Genomic DNA, 20,729 nt, shown 5'->3' with positions numbered 1-20,729 from the left:
CTGCTTCATTTCTGTACTAATTGGAAAAATACATATAGGCTGGGGCTGATATAAAGACTTCTGACAACTGCATACAAGACACAAGAACATTATCTGGATAGTACAAGACTAAAATTTAAAAAGACCACAAGCTTGCACACAAGTTAAAAACACTATTGCAAGTCCAATTCCCCTTTCCTGTTCTCATCCCCTTTTGGTTACTCTGTGTAAAACAGAGCTGATGAAAGCTCAGTTTCTTCAGAGTCAGCACAGAAGGAATATGGATGATTTTATATGCATTTGGAGCCATTCTTGGAAGAAACTGAGGTGTTGGCAGGAGTTAAGGGAAGTCAGCAGTCTACCTGCCTGTATAAGCTTTAAACAACCCTAAGCCACATGCTGCTTGACCCATCTATTCTCAAAATCCTGGTGCCAATCTACCAACAGTTTCTTTACACTATGTGTTTGCAACACCCTCTTCGGCAACTGCAAATCACAGTTTGGTAACCATCATCTAAAACAACAGATAAGTGCCATAAAAAAAGTGACTATCAAACGTATGCATATTTTTAAAACTCCTCTAATTTCCTCCCCTCTGGCATTAAGCAGGCACACAGTAAAACAAACAAAATATCCAACTGAAAATAGATTTTCTGTCTAGGTAGCTATTAAGCAAACTGAATGATGAAAAAGCCCAAACCTTTGTCACAAAGAGAGGCTGTTCTAAGTGAACGATCCTCAGAAAGGCAATGCTACAGAATGAAAGGGGGGAAAGTAAAAATGGGCTGAATCTGGGGAGAGGCCACAAAATAAACTTCCAAAACCTAGAGTAAAGCCTAGGATGGAAAGAATCAGTATCAAAGCCAGGTTGTTCTTGAATTTGCATGTACCCTATAAAAGGCCTGATCAACATACTTTGCTACTTTTAGAAAACCTATACTGGTGAACTCACTGTGCATCCTGAGCAACACAGATACATTCAAATGTCTGTTGGATCTGGCAGAACTAATGCCCTCCTGACCTGCAGAACAAAAAAAAGAATGAACAGTTTGAAGTGGATTTGTTTTGAACATATGTTGTTCTATGCATATTTAAAAAAAACCCCAACCAACCAACCAAATGAAAACTCCCAAACCTTTCTGTGGCACAGCGATTGTCACTTTAAAGGACTTTTCACACTCCCGACAACATCTGGTTTCTTCAGAGGCTGCTCTGGATGCAAAACAGATATGCTGTGAAATAAAAGTTACTTTACACCATAAAGTTGCCATTATTTGTTAACATCTAGCTCTACTACTTTTTCTTTCAACATAACTTGCTGCACACTCAACCATAGATACCTGATGCGGTTTATTCAGCTCTTGTACTGCAATTATTTCTCAACTAGCTGCAAGTTGCAGTGGATATCTGAATGCTGCCCCATTTCATTTAGGCCTACCATGAAATTCTGAATGGAGTCAAGTAACCTTGAACAAAGCACCACAAAGAATTCACGGTTCTCATTGATAGCAGTAATTTTTATTAGAAAGAATAACAAAGTGCTTTCCATAGGATTCATTTAATACAGATTTTTTAAGAAATACGATTTTTCCTTTTTATATGGACAGTTTTGATGTGATGATTTTTCAGTGCAAACAGGGTTCTCCAAGATTCTCCTACACGTAGAGTTTCTTCTCTGTACACAGTAGCTCAAACATTTATGCATTTGGTGGGTGTGAAACAGTCAGTACTGAAGGGTCCATCCTTTAAATAACAGAGGTTATGTAAAAAGATTTCAATACATTACACTGACCAACAGGAATTGCATCATTTGTTGTGTAACACAGATTTAAGGGACGTAATTCCTTCATACAGTCTTGCACACAGATGAATAAAGGTGCTTTCAGTTCTATCAAGAATAATAATCATATATACCAATATAAATAACATTATCAGTTTTTACCATAGACAACAGTGTCCTTTTTTACAAAAAATTAACCTTCTGCTTTTTAGCTACGGACATCCTTTGAATGCTTGGTGCTTCTTCTGTCTTGAAACTACGTCTGGATGGAAGAAAGAACACAATGCGAGGACTGTTTACCCATTCCCTCCTCACCTTTGGCACACGTTTCTGATCAGATTTCTTTTGACACATATCTGCATCATTTCACTGCACTCCATTTTCCACTCTTTATGTCTGATTCTATCCCTGTCCCCTTTTTTTCCTTAACTCCTCTTTCTTTTCCTGCAACAACAGGGAGATAGTACAGCAATAGCACAAAATTAGGACAGATGATTCGGTGCAAATTCTTATACACAATGGAATGTATGAAACCAAACAGGTGAGTGGTATCTTCCATTCAATACCTTATTTTTCTTTTTTCATTTTCAGTCAACCTAACTCCATTAGGACATCTATTTTTTCAGGTTTTTAAAGATTAAAAACTTGTATGAAGGACAAGACGTAGTAAGTTACCCTTAAGAGAAATCATATAAACATTCACCGTACACAATCTTAGTCCAAAAGCTACTTTTCCCTAGAGTACATGTATACAAACATGAACATTGAAAGAACAACTGAAATAACTTTGAGTGAAACAGTCATAGTTATGCACATACTAAAAGGTTACATGCATATAAACAGTGTCCTCACTGAACCTGTCAGTCACACCCTTGGTTCATTGTTCCCCATTCCTTATGTACAGAGCAAAATCACCACTTCAAGGGAATACTACATGCCATCGCACAGCACAGTGTCTTTACACAAGAGTACTACTGCAACAAGGATATCACAGAGACACTTCTTCCTACAGGACCAAAGGAATTGGATGAGATCCTCTGAACAATAACTTGATGGTGGGAAGAATGGATTATTTTTTTTTTTTAATAAAATAACAAGATGCTTTTGTAGTACAGCCCTTACACAGGAAAAGAATACACATAAACCCACCATTATATCTATACAAATATGCAAAGGTGTAAACAGATGTTCTGCTTTCTAAGGGACTTTAAACAAAACCAAATTTTCCCCCTAGGCACTTGTGAGTACAGAGCTCCTGCCTCTGAGTTCAGCCTGTACTTGCTGTTTGCTTTGGGACTTCCAGCTGTGAATAACCTCTGAATCCAGGATCACCTTCTGTTGTCAAACATTTCCTTGCCACCAGTCCAACTATTTAACTAGGTGCCAATCAACACAGATTGCCATCTAAACACACCGCCAGGCCTCAGTCCCATCCCTCTGCAGTCCTGATGGTTCAGCAAAGCCTCTCCGATCCACAGTCAAGGTCATCTGAAGATCTGGAGAGGAGACCTGGCTCCTCAGAAGGTAACTATGCATTCAATTATGAAAGCACAGTGACATGTCTACAGATGTCATTTAGGCACATAAAGACTTTAAGGAGCTGGGCTTTCATGTTCACTGCTCTAAATAACAATTATTTCACTAATAGGAAAGTCTGTAAGGACTGAGTCCAAGGGTCCTGGAAACAGAGCCCAGCAACCAACATGATCCATGTAGGCACAGAATCAGCCTTGAGAATCCAGTTGCAGGACTGGGATCATGGACAAGTTCCCCTTAACTTCAGAAGTCTCTGGGTAAGACAGCATTTTTAACTAATCTATTGTTGATCTCTACTAGTATAAAAATGTCTAGGAAAAAAGTCACTGCAAAAGTTTAAGTAGTTTTCTGTAAATTTCACTCTTCTATTACATTTCTTTAAGTAAATGTATAATTTCACTCTACTATACATGAAGTCAATTTTGCAATTAAGTTTCTTACTAAAAGTAATGTACAACAAATATTAAATTGGTAGCCTATTGACTAAAGATTCCGTCCCATTTTACTGTTTTTCTTTAAATGAGAACATTCACCTTGGAAATATTCAATACACCCCTGGTGTTGCTCCTGGGGAGCCAGAGTGAATTTTGCACCTACTCTTGAATGTATATATCCTATTCTCCAATTTATGCTGCCCATGACATGCACCTATAGATATGTATTTTTGTTGCCTAGCATGGAGATGAATCAGTTAAGACTATGAAATAAAATTACCACCTCATTTCAACTACGTTCTTGCCCTGCATGAGAAAACAGGTTTGATTTGCTTATGTATGCAAAGCTTCCAGCTCGTGTTGGGTCCACACTGCAGCAAATTAGGGAAGCATTGAGATCTGGTCTGGTATCTATCTGGTTGTTCAGACACTTCACACAAGACCCAGAGGGAGCAGACAATATTCTAGCATTGCCATCTGAAATGGCAACTCTCCAACACTGCAGCTGTAACTACCTACAAAGTCCATGAATTATCCAAATATTTATCTTCAGAAGGAGGGCTGGGGGAAAGAGCAAGTATGAAGAAAAAAGAAAGAATAATAGCAGCAGGAACCAAGTACATTTCCAAAACCAAGGCAGAGCTATATTACACCATTTGGCCAATAGAGGACTGTGATTCCTCCTAAACAACAGCTGAAGCCTCGTGTGAAGTCACTAATATTAGTATAAAAGCATTTTGCTGGCACAGCTTGTTTCCTGGGGAAAGCTTGCTATAAACTATACTAACCCAAGATGCTTTTGTGTCAAGAAGTTGTATTCACCTTATGAATGCTTGTCATTGTAGATTTGTTAGCAAACTTCCCTGGTGCAGATTTAGCTTTTCAGCAAAAAAAATAGCAAATTATGCAGATTCAGGGAACAAACAGCACACAAGCCCCCCCCCCCCCCCCGCAATGAAACAAGACACTCACATCAAGTGTCCTCTTAAAACCAGACAGAAAATTTTCACTATACAAAGCAAGAACATAGGGGGAGAGTGAGGGAACAAAAAGCCAATCCTTGGACTAAGGCCCCAAGAGTGCAGAAAACAGTACATTGGTCACCATTATATTACAAACATCTTTTTCCTTTTTTGCCCTTCAAAGATGTAGTAGAGCACTGCTGACTTTGCTTAAAATGCATCATTTTAGTCCCCCTCACCCCAAATGTCTTAAGTTCAGCGAAATGCAATTTGAAGCATTGCAGCGTTTGACATGCCACCCATTTACTTGAACACGTAAATCCACTGACACAGTGACAGTGTTGAAACACATAATCTGAACAGCATCTATAAAATTCTACTGTTGTACATAAATAATGACAAGGCACAGAACAGCAACCAGTCCAAGAGCTTGTAGGCCAAGAAACCAGAGCATAACCCAGAAGAATATAATTATTACAGGTTCTACTATCCGCTCTCCAAAGTACATCCTTGTGAAGCCTATTCTGATAAGGCTTTTGTTCAGTTCGCCAAAGAGAGTCCCCATCTTTTTATAGTCATCTACTACAGGTTCTGCGGTGTGGTTTCTTTGTTCTTGCTGGACCTGAGGACAGAACACAAAATTAGAAAATATGTTGTATGATCATTTCTTATTACTGTGATTCTGGGCAAGTCTCAGCTGTTTCTGTTTGAATGTGTAAAAATAAGATGTACATGCAATAAAGCTACTCCTAAATAGCTTGTGACTTCAGTACAATGTTATGGAGGACACTCATGTGTTCAAACTTGAGACATCTGAAATGATACCACAAACATAAGATGGCCTGTCTCCCTTCCAGATGCCACTCTAGAGGGGTAAAGCTCTCCTGCAGGTCACACATCTTACCTGTCTGTGCAATGTGGATGTCAGGGCAACCAAATAGAATTAGATGCCTGTAATTTCAGGGAGGGGATTTGACTGAAGTAGATTTGTTATAAATTATTTCCAGAATATCTTCAGAACCACAAGAACAATACAAAACTATTAAGCATGAACTATAAAGTATGTTGCACCAAAGCCCAGGGAACTGAAGACCTACCACCACCACTGAAAGAGGCACACTGGATTCAACCAGGAAGAAGGCAAACATCCATCCCAATGTTGGCGTAGAAAGCTGTGGAAGTCAGGCAAAGGAAGACTGACCCAAGGACTGCACAGATGCAAGGTGTTGGTACAAAGAAGCAAAGAGGAGTGGAAACAAGTTCTGTGCTTTTCCCAAAAAAGACAAATGATGGGGCAAATGCATAGGAAGGCAGAAGCACGTCTTTAGATGAAGATGCCATGTTTAAACATCACTGCGGAAAACATGCAACTGTTTCAGCATGTGAACTGTAACTAGATGAGAGCTTGAAATCCCATCTCTCCTTCCCCAGTGCCCAGAGATCCTTTGCACAAAACCTTATTACCTTGTCTTTGGGTATGACAGGGCAAACACAATTTCAAGGTGATGAACATGAGTTTCCTAATCCTTCCATTAGGCAGCAATGAAAACACATGCAGCAGGTACTCTTCAGATCAATAGGTCCAACAAATTGCCTGCAAATTCTACGTGCAATTAGTCTACACCTGGATTCAAAGCAAACACATATCTTTAGTTCTGCCTTCAAGGATGAAAGCTGTTCTGAGTCCCTGGTTACACACCATGGTCTCAGTGCAGAAACAGAAATTCCCTCCCACAGCAATGCCACGTTCTCCATTAGACAGCAAGTAATAAAGCGAATTCCCCATTCCTACAGAAAGCCATCCAAAGATGCTAATATTTTTTTCTCTAGGCCAGACTTTAGGCTACAATGCAGAACCTTCTGACTGAATGAAGGCTGGGTAAAGCACCACAGCAGCTACTGAATAAAAACTCCAACAAAATTTCTACAGTCCCTCAGCTGTGTGTGCTTGTGTATTTTTTTATTTGCTTATTCATACAGATTTCAGTTTAAGCTTCAGTACTGATTTCCAGAAAGGGAGGGGTGCAGGAAGCCTAAATAGTAATGAATATTGAGTTCAGTTTTTCTGCAGTTCTACGGAAGAGCCTGAACATGGAAAACTGCAGTACCAGAGGTTACATATTGACAGTCACTCCCTTGTCTCTTTTCAGCCCAGTTCTCAGGCCTGGGTCGTTTTCTCCCCGTCACTGGATATGGAAACTCCAGTTTTCAGCATTTTGGCTTTAACTGTGCTTTATTTAATTCAAATAAATGTTGACTCTTCGTTTAATTCCAGTATTTCAAAATTAGTCTCTTCAAGAAAGGCAGAGCCTCTCTTGAGCCCCTGTGGACTCGGCAGGGCAGGGCCTTGCCACCGCGGGGAACACAATGTTATTACAAGAACTCTCATCCCACTATTCCCAAAGAGCACAGGGAGACAAACAAGCTATTAACCTAAGTGGTATTTTGATCACAACAATTAGGGAAAAGAGAAACCATGTGCTGGGAGGGGAAAATACATTTATTTGCTTCCAGCATGCAGAGACCACAGGGAGCATCTGTCTACGGGATGGTGGTGGAGGTGATCACAGCACAGATCATATCAAGAAGCTCAGAGACCACTTCTGAGAGAAACAGTTATTGTGTGCAGGAGAAATCACTACATTTTCTAGCAAAGTAGCTTAGCCTTTGAGTCAGTGGCCAGTGCAACTAGGAGGGGGAAAATAAATGAATTACTTCTTTGCCTCTGGATTATGAATGGTACTCAGCAACATCCTGGAAGCCTTCGCAGAGAGCTAGCAAGACTATCTTATCTCACCCTCTCCTTCTCAAAAAAGGGTAGATGCATGAATCCCTAAAGAGATTACGCAAAGCAAGCTTCTAGACACAGAGACTGACAAGCATGTGTTTAATTACAAAACAAGTGTCAAGTATTTTTCCAAATATTTTCAAGAGCTTACAAAACCTTTCAGAACCATCATGGAAATTCTCAAGATTTCAAAGTCTGCTTCAGTTAATTCAGGCTGAGTATGTCTTGCCTCAGGCAACTCAGCAAAAAACAAGTCAAGCTGAAAACAGACGATCATCTGTAAAACTCAGATGGCATATTTTTCTTTGCTATTGCATAATATTTCACATGCTGGACAAATACGTTTCTTCAGAGGTGTAGCTGAAAAAGAACCATTAGGGCAAACACCAGTGATGTTATAACACTCCAAATTGCTAAAAAATATTAAATAAACTTTAACCTTGCAACCAGAAATTCTCTCACTAATTCAGGGCAATAGTAAAACAGCAAACAGTCCCACACATGTGCCAGTAGCGCTCAAACCATATCCTTAGAACCAAATACCCTTTTTCCCCCTAAAAACACTGTCTAAACTTTTTTATAAATCAGCTGTCTTCAGCAAGCACACAGTTCCAGCTAATTCTTAATTTCCACAGGACTATTTTCATACTAAATCTTGCTGAATCAGCCTGAAGCTAGACAGACACTAGCATAACAGAAAAATGCATCAAGAGAGATGTACCTATTCTGAGCAGCTCCCCTCCTCAACAAACCAGAGCTTCCTCATTTAAAAGTGAAAGAAGTTCATTTCAAAGTTGTTTTAAAAATCAACCCAGCTTTGGCTTTATAACTTCTAAGAATTTTTTGTGTATCAAGAGGAGTGTAGGGAGTTTCTTTACTAGCACTAGCCCCAGAGAAAGCATGCTTTCAAGGCCTTTACAGCAGCTCTTCTCCTCATAGATAACATGTGCTATGCAGGGGGCACACCCAGACTTCATTTCATCACAGAATCATAGAATGGTTTGGGTTGGAAGGGACCTTAAAGATCACCTAGTTCCAACCCCTCTGCCAGGGGCAGGGAACCTTCCACTAGACCAGGTTGCTCAAAGCCCCATCCAACATGGTCTTGAACACTTCCAGGGAGGGGGCAGCCACAGCTGCTCTTTCTTCAGAGGAGAGGTGCTCCATTGCCCTGATCGTTTTTGTGACACTCCTCTGGACCCGCTGCAACAGGTCCATGTCTTTCCGGTGCTGAGTGCTCTAGAGCTGGATGCAGTACTCCATACTTTTTTTGACTTAAATTTCTATTTTTTACTTAAATTATTTAAAATTAGAGTTACATGGAACAGAAGGAAGTGTCTGATGTGTCCTGTTGCTTAGCACGTGTGCACAATGTTCTTCACGAGCCTACTGCAGTACCTGAAGGTTCCCATCAAGCACACATTTTTCCCTTGTCTCTTCAGATGTATGGCGTTTTAAAATTTCTCTTCCCATTCAAAATGGCATATTTTCATCAGCTGTTGTCTGCTGCATCACACTGTTTACTGGCAGAAGTCAGAACTTGAAGATTCAAACTCTGAAAAACTTTACTATGGAAACTATGTAACCAAATTTACCCAGCTGTTACAGCCAAATGGCTTAGGGGCTTGGATGCTTTAAGAGGAACCATGATGTGCCCTCTCAGGATGCCACTGAAGTACCTTTTTTCAGAATGAAAATCTCCAAGGAGGTTGCAAAGGAGACACTAAACACAAGTTCTGTCCACTTCCAGCACAGCTGGTGCTCTACATCCCTGGGAAGTGCTTCTGAAAAATCTCCCATGTAATTGAATGTTTTCCTGGGCTAGCTTTAAAACAACAGAGAAGGTAAAGTCAACTCAGCCTACTGAACCCGACGAATATCCGGCTGTGGCTTCACCAGTTATGTTCGTCATCAACATAACACACAAAATTATGTGTGTTCTGACCACTAACTACCCTTGCTTATGGCAAACTTCCACCACATTCACTCCAACTCTGCTGCCTAAATCCAGGAAAGCACATGGTAAGTCACGAGCAGAGGCCACTCCATACCAGTCTGACAGCAGGAACTTTTTCTTGCTTACCCCCTTCCATTAAGGGTGTTTTGACCATGCAGAGAAACACGAGATCCCATCAGAACATACTCCCCGCTCAAAGAAACCATCTTTGCAATGCTCCATATGCTACTCACTGAGAAGGATAAAGTTAGCACTGAACTTTTCACAATCATTTAAGACTCATCCCTGCCTGCAACCTCCTAAGTCTAACATAGCCAGTTCAAGGTCTTTTCCCCTCAAATTGCTGGGAGCATGCAGTTCCTGCCCCTGACCATTTGCAGATAATACCAAATAACTTTGCCAAGCCCTGGGAGGATGCAGAACACAAATGGGTCCAAAGGGGACACAAACCTACCCAACATGCTTTGTAAATTATTTTCCTGTGGCTCATCAAAGACAGCATGGAAGCACAGATTTAGCATTCCTTTTTTCTGCTGTCAGCAATGTTAGCTCATTGAAGGACAGTATCAGTTATGTCCTTGCACAAAGACTAGATGTCCTTACACAGTGTTGCCAACAAGCTCTGCCTGGAAACCCCTACAGCTTCTTTTAGGGGCATGGCCACTGCTGCAGCACTTTCCTCTGCAAGGGACGGAGCCCTGTGCCCATGCTCAGGGCACCCCACACTTGCTGGACATGGCAGATTTGCTGGCCATGCACAGATCACATGTGACAAACTACTGCAACATCTGTGGGCAGGTGAATCCCTGTGTGCTCAGGGTTGCCACCCCTGCCAGAACAACTTGGGTCTCCCAGGGCTCATCTCTGAAAAGAAGAAAGTGGTCTGAAAGAAGTGACTAAAGCTGCTCCTGCAGATGCAGCCCGTGCCTCCTGGAAGACAGACAACCCTGCTTCATCCCACACCCCTCTGCCACAAGGCTAGCGTGATGGGTGAAGTGCTACAGGGCCACCAGGAAAGGCAGCAGTGGGCTGGGTGAAATGTCTGGGAGAACCACAAACTGAACGACTCTAAAGTGACCGCAATGATTCTCAGTCCTGTAACCTCACCACTGCACTAGCCATGAGGAGAACAGGTCTAGTTACGGTCTTGCCTTCCAGGCATTTCATCTGCTGAAGCAGCAGCTTGGTCCAGAGTTTTCCCACACTTAGCCTAAGGATCTTGAGATGGTTTGTTTGGTTTGGGACTTTTTTTGCGTGTATGGAAAAAAAATCCCAAGTAACTGACTTGAGTGAAATAATTTGATGAAGTTCAACAGCCTTTGTTCTGTGGGAGGAGGGAGTGGATGAACATAAGGAACCTGCTCCACCTAAAGATTCAGGTTGTTAAAAAAAATCCATTCAACTACTCTGAATATACAAGATCCTTCAAAACAAACCAGATAATATTCCCGTTCCTATCTTTCATGACTAATGAACTGAAGAAACCCCAACAGTCTTCTGTTGCTCAGACAACTTGAAAAATTCCCACCCCACACTCAGCTTGGAAACAGCACCAGGCCACGTACAAGTCTATTAGCTTCTCTTTTCTTGCATCGACTGCCCAAAAGAGAATTACACAAATATGAACTCCGGCAATGGAGGAGAAGAATCCAGTGGATTGGGAAAATTACTGCTCTCCATGTAAAAGTCTATGATTTTACAGTTGAAAAATGCTGCTGGGCAAAGCAAAGAGAGTGGAGTAGGAGAAAGGTATCCACAAAGTTCATCTCCAACACAGAAAAGCAGCATTGTCTCCAAATTGTTTGACATGCCCCAGATCACAACCAGTCACATTTACAGTTATAAAAGAAAGAAAAAGTGACGACAAATAAGAGAATTATTTCCACATTAGATTGAGAAGACACTCCTTTTGAGTTTAACAGCAAACACGTGTTTAATGACATCTAAATGAGATGTTAAAAAAAGGATAAGAAAACGCAGGGATATCATTTACATACTACTCACATATTTTCCTTTTCTTAAGTAAAAAGTTCCCTCTGCAGTATTTAATTGCTCACTATTTTACTGCAGTCATGGTTATTTTTAGTCCAAGAAAGGTATGTCTGACAGCTGAAGCCCATAGACATCTAAATGTCAAAAAAGCCACTGAGATGTGACTTTAAGAACATGCTTACTTACTGAAAAGTACTCCTGTATTTTTGAAAGCTGGAACATTAATGTTCAGAAGAGACAGCCTCAAAGTCATCTCTTTTTAGAGGATGCAAACTAAAACTGAAAATACTTCAAGCTCAATCTTACAGAAAAATATGAGAAGAAAATGAGCAGATGACAGAGACCAGGATGAAAGAAACCACAAGTTCCCTCCCCTCCAAAATAAGAGAACAACTTCTGCTGGGTGCAGACAGGGACACGGACCAGATAGCACACAGCTACCGATATTTGATAGTTAGCTGGCAGTGTAAATCCCGGAGGAACGAATTACCCATCTTGCTGGTACTCAGCCATCTGACTGCCCAGTGTATTGCCACAGACAGGCTTTGGAGATTTGCACTGAACAGCAGATTCCCATGTCACGGCCTCCTCTTTCTCCGAACCACAGCTTCACCCCATTGCAGGGGTGAAACTCTGTGACACATGGGCCAGCTGGGTGCAGGCTTTCTGCCTCCTACTCCTCCACATATGCAAACTAGACAGTTTCGTTACTAGTAACACCTGGCATGTGACCAGGATTTCACCCTGCTTTCTCATACTTCAAAAGACTTCTTATGTTTAAATAAAAGAAAGTGAAATTTGCCCAAGAAGGGCAAATAATTTTATTGGAAATGTTTCTAATTTTTCTCCTCTTCTACTATTGCAGGAAGAGAACACTCTCCCTTCGCATCCTTTGCTAGGATGAAACTAATTATTAGCATTTGACCTTGTAAATGTAAACAGTAAAAAGACCTTGATACTCAGCCAACAGATATTAAAACAACGAAATTAATTTCAACTGTCTGGAGAAAAATCCAAAACAGGTTAATTTCTCTAGGCTAATTTTAATCTCAATTTAAATCTGAAAAGATTTATAGATTAGGAAATGAGAAAAAAATCATACCTCACAGATGAGAAACAAGACAGAGGAAAAACTAAGTTTAACTTGTTCCTCTGGGAAAAAAAAAAAGCAAATGCAAGAAAACTAGAAAAATTCTTAATACCAGAAGTACTTTACAACAGCTACCTATAAAGCAACATAATTAGATGGAATGAAGAAATGCGAAACAAAGATTGGGTTAACGCTCGTTTCACAGCAAGAATCTAGACACCATTTATAAAATAGAAACAAGATGTTTCTATAGAAACAAGCAACAACATAAGAAAAGCAACTGCACCGGATTCCCTTTAGTCAGCTTTTACAGCAACTCAAGTTCAGGATCAACAGTTGCTGGAACAAACTTCAAAATACTGGGAGCGGTTCTGTGTTAAGGAGATGAAGAGGCTTTTCCAGTTACTGAACTTGTGTGTGTGCAGAGCAGAGAAGGCTCAAGAGCAATAGAGGCTTCCCTTGATAAACTGTGTTTGAGCCCCATGATCAGGAGTAAATTTCCCCACTAACATAGCACCAGATGAGAAAGTGTCACAGACAAGAACCAGCATGGGAGGGTCCGAGGGAGAGGAAACCTGCCTGTCCCCATGTTAAGATCTGCTGCCTTTCTCCCCCATTTTAGGCTGCTTCCCTCTTCCTTGTCGCTGTAACTTGATCCTGTCCATGCTGCAATTTTACATAGAGACTAGATCAAAAGCAAATTCTGATCCATGTTTTCCTTACACCTGCAACACTTTATTTCCATAGGATTTTGTTTATCAAGGTTCCCCAACTAAAACTGGTCAGCTTGGCCCAGCAACAGGCTTGCAATCCACCACACGTTCAGCATGGTATCAATGTGCTGGCTTGCTGAAAAGCAACTGCTGTTAATTTTGCCTTTTAAGGAGAAGAGATTTCTATTCGCTTCTATTTCCAGAATACTTTTTTCTTTAAGAAAACTGGATCTTCACTTTATTCAAGCAGAGCATGCTACTGTAGGTGCCACGGATATGTCTGAAGGGGTTTTTCTGTTTTTCTTTGAAAGCTGTGAAGCCTCAGAAAACCCACTAATGCTTTTCAGAAACTTATTATGTATTATTTTGTAGCTATGAACCTCTGCATCAGAGTTAAATTATTTGCAGAGACAGAACAAATTTGGGATTAAGCCCTCCCTGTCAGGTATTACTATTTTTAGTTTTGAAACAAATCCCAACAACTTCAAGCAGGAAAAACCTACAATTTTCATATTATCTGTGTGGAATAAATTAGAAATAGGTTTCTAGCCTTAGGCACCACAGTTTCCACACATACAAGTTTACTTTAAAACATTCTTGGCCTCTACTGACTTATGACTGAAATGATACCATTCAAGGCAACACAGCACACATCCATCCTACAGTACAATGAACAATGAAACATTTACATGAGGGATGCCACAAGGGTGTTGAAATTATCCTCTGATTTTGTTTCTGCTCATTCTTTCCGCGCTGGAGAAATACTAGTGATATTGGAAACTTATTCAAAAAGTTCAGGACTTAAACTCAGTTAAGACACCCATATCCCTTCAACATAATTCTCAGCAGGAGACACCAAAAACCTTTTGTAATAGCTCCTTTAAATCTGAACCCACCTATTAGAAAATACTCCACTTACAGAGATAAAACACTGCTTGAAATAATAATAAAACATCCCAAAGGGTTACAAATTCGGGTTAATGAAAAGGTGATTTTCTAAGCTAATTTATCTACTTGTGAATACATGTATTACACATTAACTCTGCATTTAGACATTTTCTAGAAGCACTAGCTGTCAGACAGCACTTTGGATTCTATGTATCCTAAAACAGGGTGAGGTGGAGATCCTGCCCTCACTGAAGCAACGGGGAATTTTGCCGTTGCCTTCAATTTAGATTACAAGAGACTAAAACCCGTTACTGGCCAGACAGATAATTTTCAGTACAGAAGAGAGCCACAGTGCCACAGCTTTCAGGAACTCTGGTGTTCAGCTTGTGAAGCTTGGCTTCAAAGTCCCTATGGATGGACTGGGTGTTGTGTCTCCCGCTAACACCACCTCATGCCCTACTGTAATGCAGGACTTTTGCCTCACTTTTTATTATTATACACTTGCATTCATTCCACATTTCCATTCTTATTTTGTGGTTTAATTTATAGGTGTTGATGAGATTTAGACTGTAGTAATATGACAAAGGCTAACCTATTTTAGAAAGTGGGTTAGGGAAGGAGATTTCAGGTCCTTAACTCTAGAGATACTGAAAATACAGGACAACTTGTGCATCTGACTAACAACTATCAACAGTTAGGAAAAATTGTGAACTTGCAGGGTGAAGCAGCAACCTACTCCCATGGCTTCAGGCGCAGCTGCATCTTTCAGCGGCTTCACATACTACTTGTGAACACCAGTAACGCAATACAGCAGAGCTGGAAGTAACTACCGAGGTTCTGCAGCACTCCGAAGACTTAAGGTTAAACGTAATTATTCTCATCTTTGCATGCAAATCTACAAAGGATATTAACCACATTATCATCCAGTTCAGCTTTTAAATCTGATCACTGAAGTAGGTAATTCTACAGCCTATTACAGTAATGAATTCCAAAGGCTATGTATACCATTTAGTAACATAGCCTTCTATTCTTTTAAAAATGCACCTGTCAGCACCTGTTAGTAATTTTATTAAGCATGTCCTTGCTGATATAATAATAAGCTTCAACAGAAAATTAAAGCCAGAGGGTTTGGCATTAAATAGATAGATTTATTTCCTACAGAGTACTCCCTTTTAAAAAACATATTAAAGGGTGTATACATTATTATTATTTAGGTCCTGCTTGTCAGGAAGGTATTCTTTTAGCATTATGTTACTAGGTATGATCTGACACAAACTGAGTTTATTTCGGAGGAAACAGGAAAAGGCAAATCACACCCAGGTTACCAGCCCCAGATCCTCACCTAAAAAAAACTCTCAAAAAAAGGCCAAAGGGTTTGCTCTCATGCAGGTTTTGCTTTACACCAGCTGAGAGAAGTAAGAATTTACACCATCGTCAGAGCAGATTTTGACCCATTTCTTTCACATTGCAGGTAACACCAAGGTGGTACGTGCATTTATATTTCAGGAGAACCATTGAAACAGGGAAACAGGCTGAGGAGCAGCGGTTGCGTTAACAGTGCAAACACTCTCAGCAAACACAGCGATAACGCTAGGCCTCCACCAGGGAGGGGCTCCAGGCGAGGACCCCCCCCCCCCCCGGAAACGGGATTCCTGCCTGCTGGAATGGCAGGGTTCAGCAACACCCGCTCCAGGAGAGCAGAAAGGGCAGGGGGAACCGATTATTTTGAGAAACCTGGACACATTCATGAAAGCAAAACAGTGACAGCACGTGACTAGGCTTGATGACCCAGGAGTCCCTCCAAATCAAGCTACACGACTGTGATTCTCTTGAACAAGAGAATCTGGGACCTTCTGCCAAAGTTTGCAGCAAGTGTATGTACCACTGACTCCTCACCTAGCTTTAGTCTGCCCTACACATAAAAAGAAAATACTGTTTATTTATCAAACTATGATTATTTTTACCATTATTTTATACGATTCGCATTCTCTATATATATTAACTAAAGGCAACTGATATTCCTTACTTCCAAATCTATTCTTTGTCCAGCTACTGGCACCTCAATACACAGAAAAAATACTCTATGCTATGACAGTAAAATATTTCCAGTAAACAGGAAGGATTTTTCTTTCTTCCTCACAGCCTAATTAAAACTTCTGCCTTGCTATCCTAATGTTACGCCCCAACTTGTCAGAAAGGGCCACGATCACTGCCTGTACCTCAGAAAAGTGGGAAGAGAGTTTCTCAGGCAAATGTGCCTGTGGCCACCCAAGCGGTACCTTTACCAACTTCATTTTAATATGTGTTTAAGCAACACTGGAAAGCAGTTCTTCAGCCTGCACCGTCCCCTGAAACCACACCACCACACTCTCCGCTAAGAAGAGAGAAGCAGTGGTAACCTGCTGGGAGCTCCCTCCTTAGAGAGGAGTTATAACCAGTTTGAGAACAGTAACATCTGAGATGATCTGATGCAATTTTTTAACCTCTCTTTTCAGGGAAGACAGCAGCCAGAACCAGCAAGTATTTCTGACTCTCCTCCTGTGATATCCCGCAGAAGGGCTTGTGGACACAGAGAGGGGAACTGCTGTGCCTCTCTTAGTGCATCTGGCCTTACTATACATTCAGGTACGTGCCCTGCTCTGCCCCATTTTTCTAGAGAAAGGGCCAAGGAAGATGCACTGACTTACATAAATGGTCACCGAGTGAATTCTCAAACATCAGCATCCTTCAGAGGCGGCCCACTTCTAGCTGTCACGCCAGGCAAGTACTACCAGACACTTTCAAATATGAAGCTTTTCCAGCTATGAAAGGGCTCACGGCTGAGTGCAGTCACAACCATCTTGTAGGAATTTGAAACAGAAATGATTAACAAATTAAACAACACTGGAAATTACTTCGGGATGTACTCCAGCAGCTCTGTTTGCCCCTGTGCAATTATAGTGCTACTGCTTTTCTCTTACTTAACCGCTCAAGGTATTCAGAGTGGATCATTACATTGAAATATCGAGTATGAAAGAGGCTGCGTTTTTTTTCCTTTAAATGAAACATCAATAAAGATGCAGTAGGAACACTGCCTTTGTCTACGCACCGGGACAACGCTGTCTGCAAAACAAAGAGTTCGTGGAAAGCCATTTTACAATTAACAATGGGGAAACGCTCAAGAGGAAAACCCACTTCCATCCACCATGCCATAAAAATGCACACCCTGAAGAAAGCAGACAAGTCAAAGTGTTGGTATTTTTCACTAATTACAATACATTCAACTCCATAAGTAATAAAGAGATTAAAAGCTTAAAATATCTAAGTGAAGAAGCGTAAGTCTTTAAAAGATAAACCGAGAGCTGAACTATTTGGGGAACTCCGGGGATGGCAATAGCCCCCCAATTATCTCCAGCGAGATGTTCGCACGTGGACGCTGTGCTGGGGCCGCCCCGGTCCATCCGCTCCCACGCGGACTAAGCGTCCCGGAGGGGAGAAGGGGGCCGGGGGGCACCCGGGGGGTACCGGGGGGCACCCGGGGGCCGCTCCAGCATCGCGCGGGGGCAGCCCCACGCAGCTCGGCTGGGTTGCATAAGCCCCGCCGCAATGGAGCGCTGCCCGGCAGCGGCTCACACCGCTGTAACGGCGGCCCCACCGACGAGGAACCAAACGGCGGTTACGGTTTTCCCCTGCCCGACGGCAGCGGGGGGGTGTGGGGTGATGGTTGGGGGGGGGCGGCCCGCCCGCCCGGCCCCTCTCCCGCGGGCACCCACCTGCTCCTCCGGGCGCCGCCGGTGCCGGGCGGACGCGGGCCCCGCTTCCCGCTCGCGCTCCCCGAGCGGCGGTGCCGGTGACAGCGGCGGTGGCGGCAGCAGCTCCGCTGCCGAGCCCATGGCCCCTCCGCGCCCCGCGGAGCCGCGCGCTGCCCGCCGCCACCGCCGGGCGGGGCGGGGCCGCCACGGGGAGAGGCGGGAAGGGGCGGGAGGGGGCGGCCCCTGGCACCGACCCCACGGCGAGGCCCGAGGGGGGGCGGAGAGCGGGGCCGCCGGCGGCTGGGTCCCGCCTCCAGCGAGAGCCGCCCGGGGCCTTCGGGCGGGGAACAGCTCGCTGCTAATTAAAGCAAAAAAAAACCCCACCCCACCCCAAGCCCCATTTCCCAAGCTTTTATTAGAAGCGGGAAGTGCCAGGCGTTGATAAAGCGTTAATTTTAGCAGCACTCCTTGTCGGTGTGTCTCCGGGGAGGAGCGCCAGGCTGGCAGCCCGAGATGTGGCATTGGCTGTGCTCCCCAGAGAAGGAGGGAAGGCTGGCCTCGCTCGTCTGGCGCCGCCTGAGTCTGCTCCTCTTCTTTAAAACGAGGAAGAAGGAAACGCAACAGCAAACCCAACAGACAAGACGGGGTGCCCAGCAGAGCGCGGGGGGGTGCGGAGGGCTGCGATGCTCCCGCGGCCGTGCTCGGCGCTGTGCCAGGCGCCTGCTCCCGTGGCCCAGGGCCACCGTCCCGCTGCGGAGCGGCCTCGCCGCTGCCAGCCCCGCACGGCCCCCCGCGCTGTCCGCCCCGGCAGTGGGCCTGGAAGGGCAGCTGGGTTTCAGCACGTGGCATTCCCAAGGGGGGTGAGGCCGCTGGCAGCACCTTTGTGCGGCTTTTCGCCTCATCCAGAAGCCGGTTCATGCATTAGTGGTGGCACCTCTGCTTGGCTCAGTTCTGTTTCCGCAGGTAATTACCCGAGGTGCTAACAGGCTGCGTGACAGTAGGATTCTGTGGAAATCAGACATTCAGATTAATTTTATATGGCTTTCTGGCGGTTGGGTGCAGGTTCCACTGTTACTTGGAGGGAATTCTACCAGCTTTTTGCTTTTCCTGTTGTTATTGTTGGGCAACAAGCATCAATAGCTGTAGCAAACCTAAAACCATCATGAACACTCTGTGTATTTTGGTATAGTCACACCTTCAAGCTACAAGGAAATATTCTTTAAAAATGTGGGACAATACACAAGCCACAGGCATTGCCAGGCCCCTCGGTTTGGCTGCGGAGGCTGAGGGCCGGTGCAGGGCCAGCAGGGACAGGCCACTTGTCCAAGCGGCCGCTGCTCTGCCCACCTTGCCACACCCGGCTGCGGCTCCTTTTCCTGATGGAGCAGCTGTCCCTGGCTGCTCCCCGAGGTGCAGGGTGGCCAAAAGCAGTTTGCCCTGATGACTTGACTAATTGCTTGCCCAGACTTCTGGTCTGTGACCAGAAAAATCCTGTGAGCTTCACCACCAAGGGCTGCGGTGATATATTTCTGCGCATGATGTTACTGCTCAGCAGCAGCTCTGCAAAACATCCCTGAGGTTCTCTGCTTCTCCGGTGATTTGTGAAGAAATGAAGTGTCATGCATAGTACTGACATTCATAAACTCTATCTGGAAAAAAGTTCTTAAAGCATTGATCAGGTGTCCCTTTCAGTGAGCTTTTTAGTACACTTGAATCCATAAACCTTTGCTGGTTTGCGGATCACAGAAATGTGTATTGGTATTTTTTCTGTAGAAAAAGTTGATGCTGAGACACCGTTGCTCTTTACAGCACAGCCTCTGATCCCTGATGCCTCCTGGGGACCAGCGGCGGTTGTGCCAGCAGTACTATACTGTGTGCTGGCTGGTTTGGTGCTACGGTTTCCTCCTCACCTATCTGCAGTCCTAGTGGTTTGATGTTGATCTCCTTGTAGAGGAAGATTCTTCCATAGCTGCTGCAGTGAAAAAAAGCTCATTGTATTTCAAAAAAAAGCTGCAGACCTCCCCACTGCAGCTCTCAGCCTTTGACTGCCTCTTCACCCCCTGAGCAACAGCCCGATGCTCAGTGCCCAGGAACTGCCCCATGCTCCCTGGCACTCTCTGTGTGGGGAAGAACTACTGGGGGCAATAGCCCCAATGTCCAGGGGAAAGACAGGGACTCAGAAGCCCTCACTGAGATTTCTAGAATGCAGTCACCAATCGCAGCCTGTGCAACCTCAGTAACCTCAAAGAAACCCGATCCCCTTCATAGCAAACACTCATAGTAAAGGCAGTGCCACGACCGCATCACAATGTCTAGCTCTTATCATCAACTTTCCTAGGCTGCATGTGCTCTGAGCACTGGTGTTTAGGTCTGTGAATGTAGCTGAGCTGCTGCAAAACTGCTGAGTGACTGATGTTTCAACTTTGTCTTACTGAAATCAGGATTCTTTCCGAAAGAAACTCACAAGCGTGTGGCAGCATCATAAGGATCTAATCACAAGAACAAGCTGAAGGATCTATGTCACCAAAGAGATCCACACAATTTACCAACTCTCCTTTTGAGATCACTATCTTGAGTCATTTCCCACCCCCCAAGCCCTCTGGACATGGCTGACCTTCTGATGATGGTGCCTTCTCCCAGTATCAGTAATCTCAGAGTGCCAGGATAAATCCCAGCATGACTTGATAGGCAAAAAGGCCAGGTGCCAAAAGAAATTGCAGAGATGCAAGTTAAAGGGCATATTCTGCAAAATAATTGTTTCGCGTGGGCAACTTGTGGTTGGTTTGTAATACTTGTATTACATGTAGACAAACTATCTCCCAAGGGGGAAAGAGAGGCCCTCTTGCACAACTCTGTCATTTGAGGGTCACTAAGGAGAG

At 43.5% G+C, this 20,729-nt stretch overlaps 1 protein-coding gene across 1 annotated transcript; it reads right to left on the bottom strand.

The window, feature by feature from the left end:
- Positions 1-1,475: 1,475 nt before the first annotated feature.
- Positions 1,476-18,047, bottom strand: FAM241A (family with sequence similarity 241 member A). Its single transcript, XM_074823272.1, has 2 exons — positions 17,872-18,047; positions 1,476-5,313 (listed from the first exon to the last, which is right to left on the bottom strand). The coding sequence occupies exons 1-2, from the start codon at positions 17,989-17,991 to the stop codon at positions 5,068-5,070; spliced, it is 366 nt and encodes a 121-aa protein (XP_074679373.1). The 5' UTR covers positions 17,992-18,047; the 3' UTR covers positions 1,476-5,067.
- Positions 18,048-20,729: the final 2,682 nt, after the last annotated feature.

This window comes from Strix aluco, chromosome 4 (assembly GCF_031877795.1).
Source record: "Strix aluco isolate bStrAlu1 chromosome 4, bStrAlu1.hap1, whole genome shotgun sequence".
NCBI classification, from domain to species: Eukaryota; Metazoa; Chordata; class Aves; order Strigiformes; family Strigidae; genus Strix; species Strix aluco.
The sequence above is the reverse complement of the archived record's forward strand: the minus strand, read 5'-3'. Positions and strand labels throughout refer to the sequence as shown.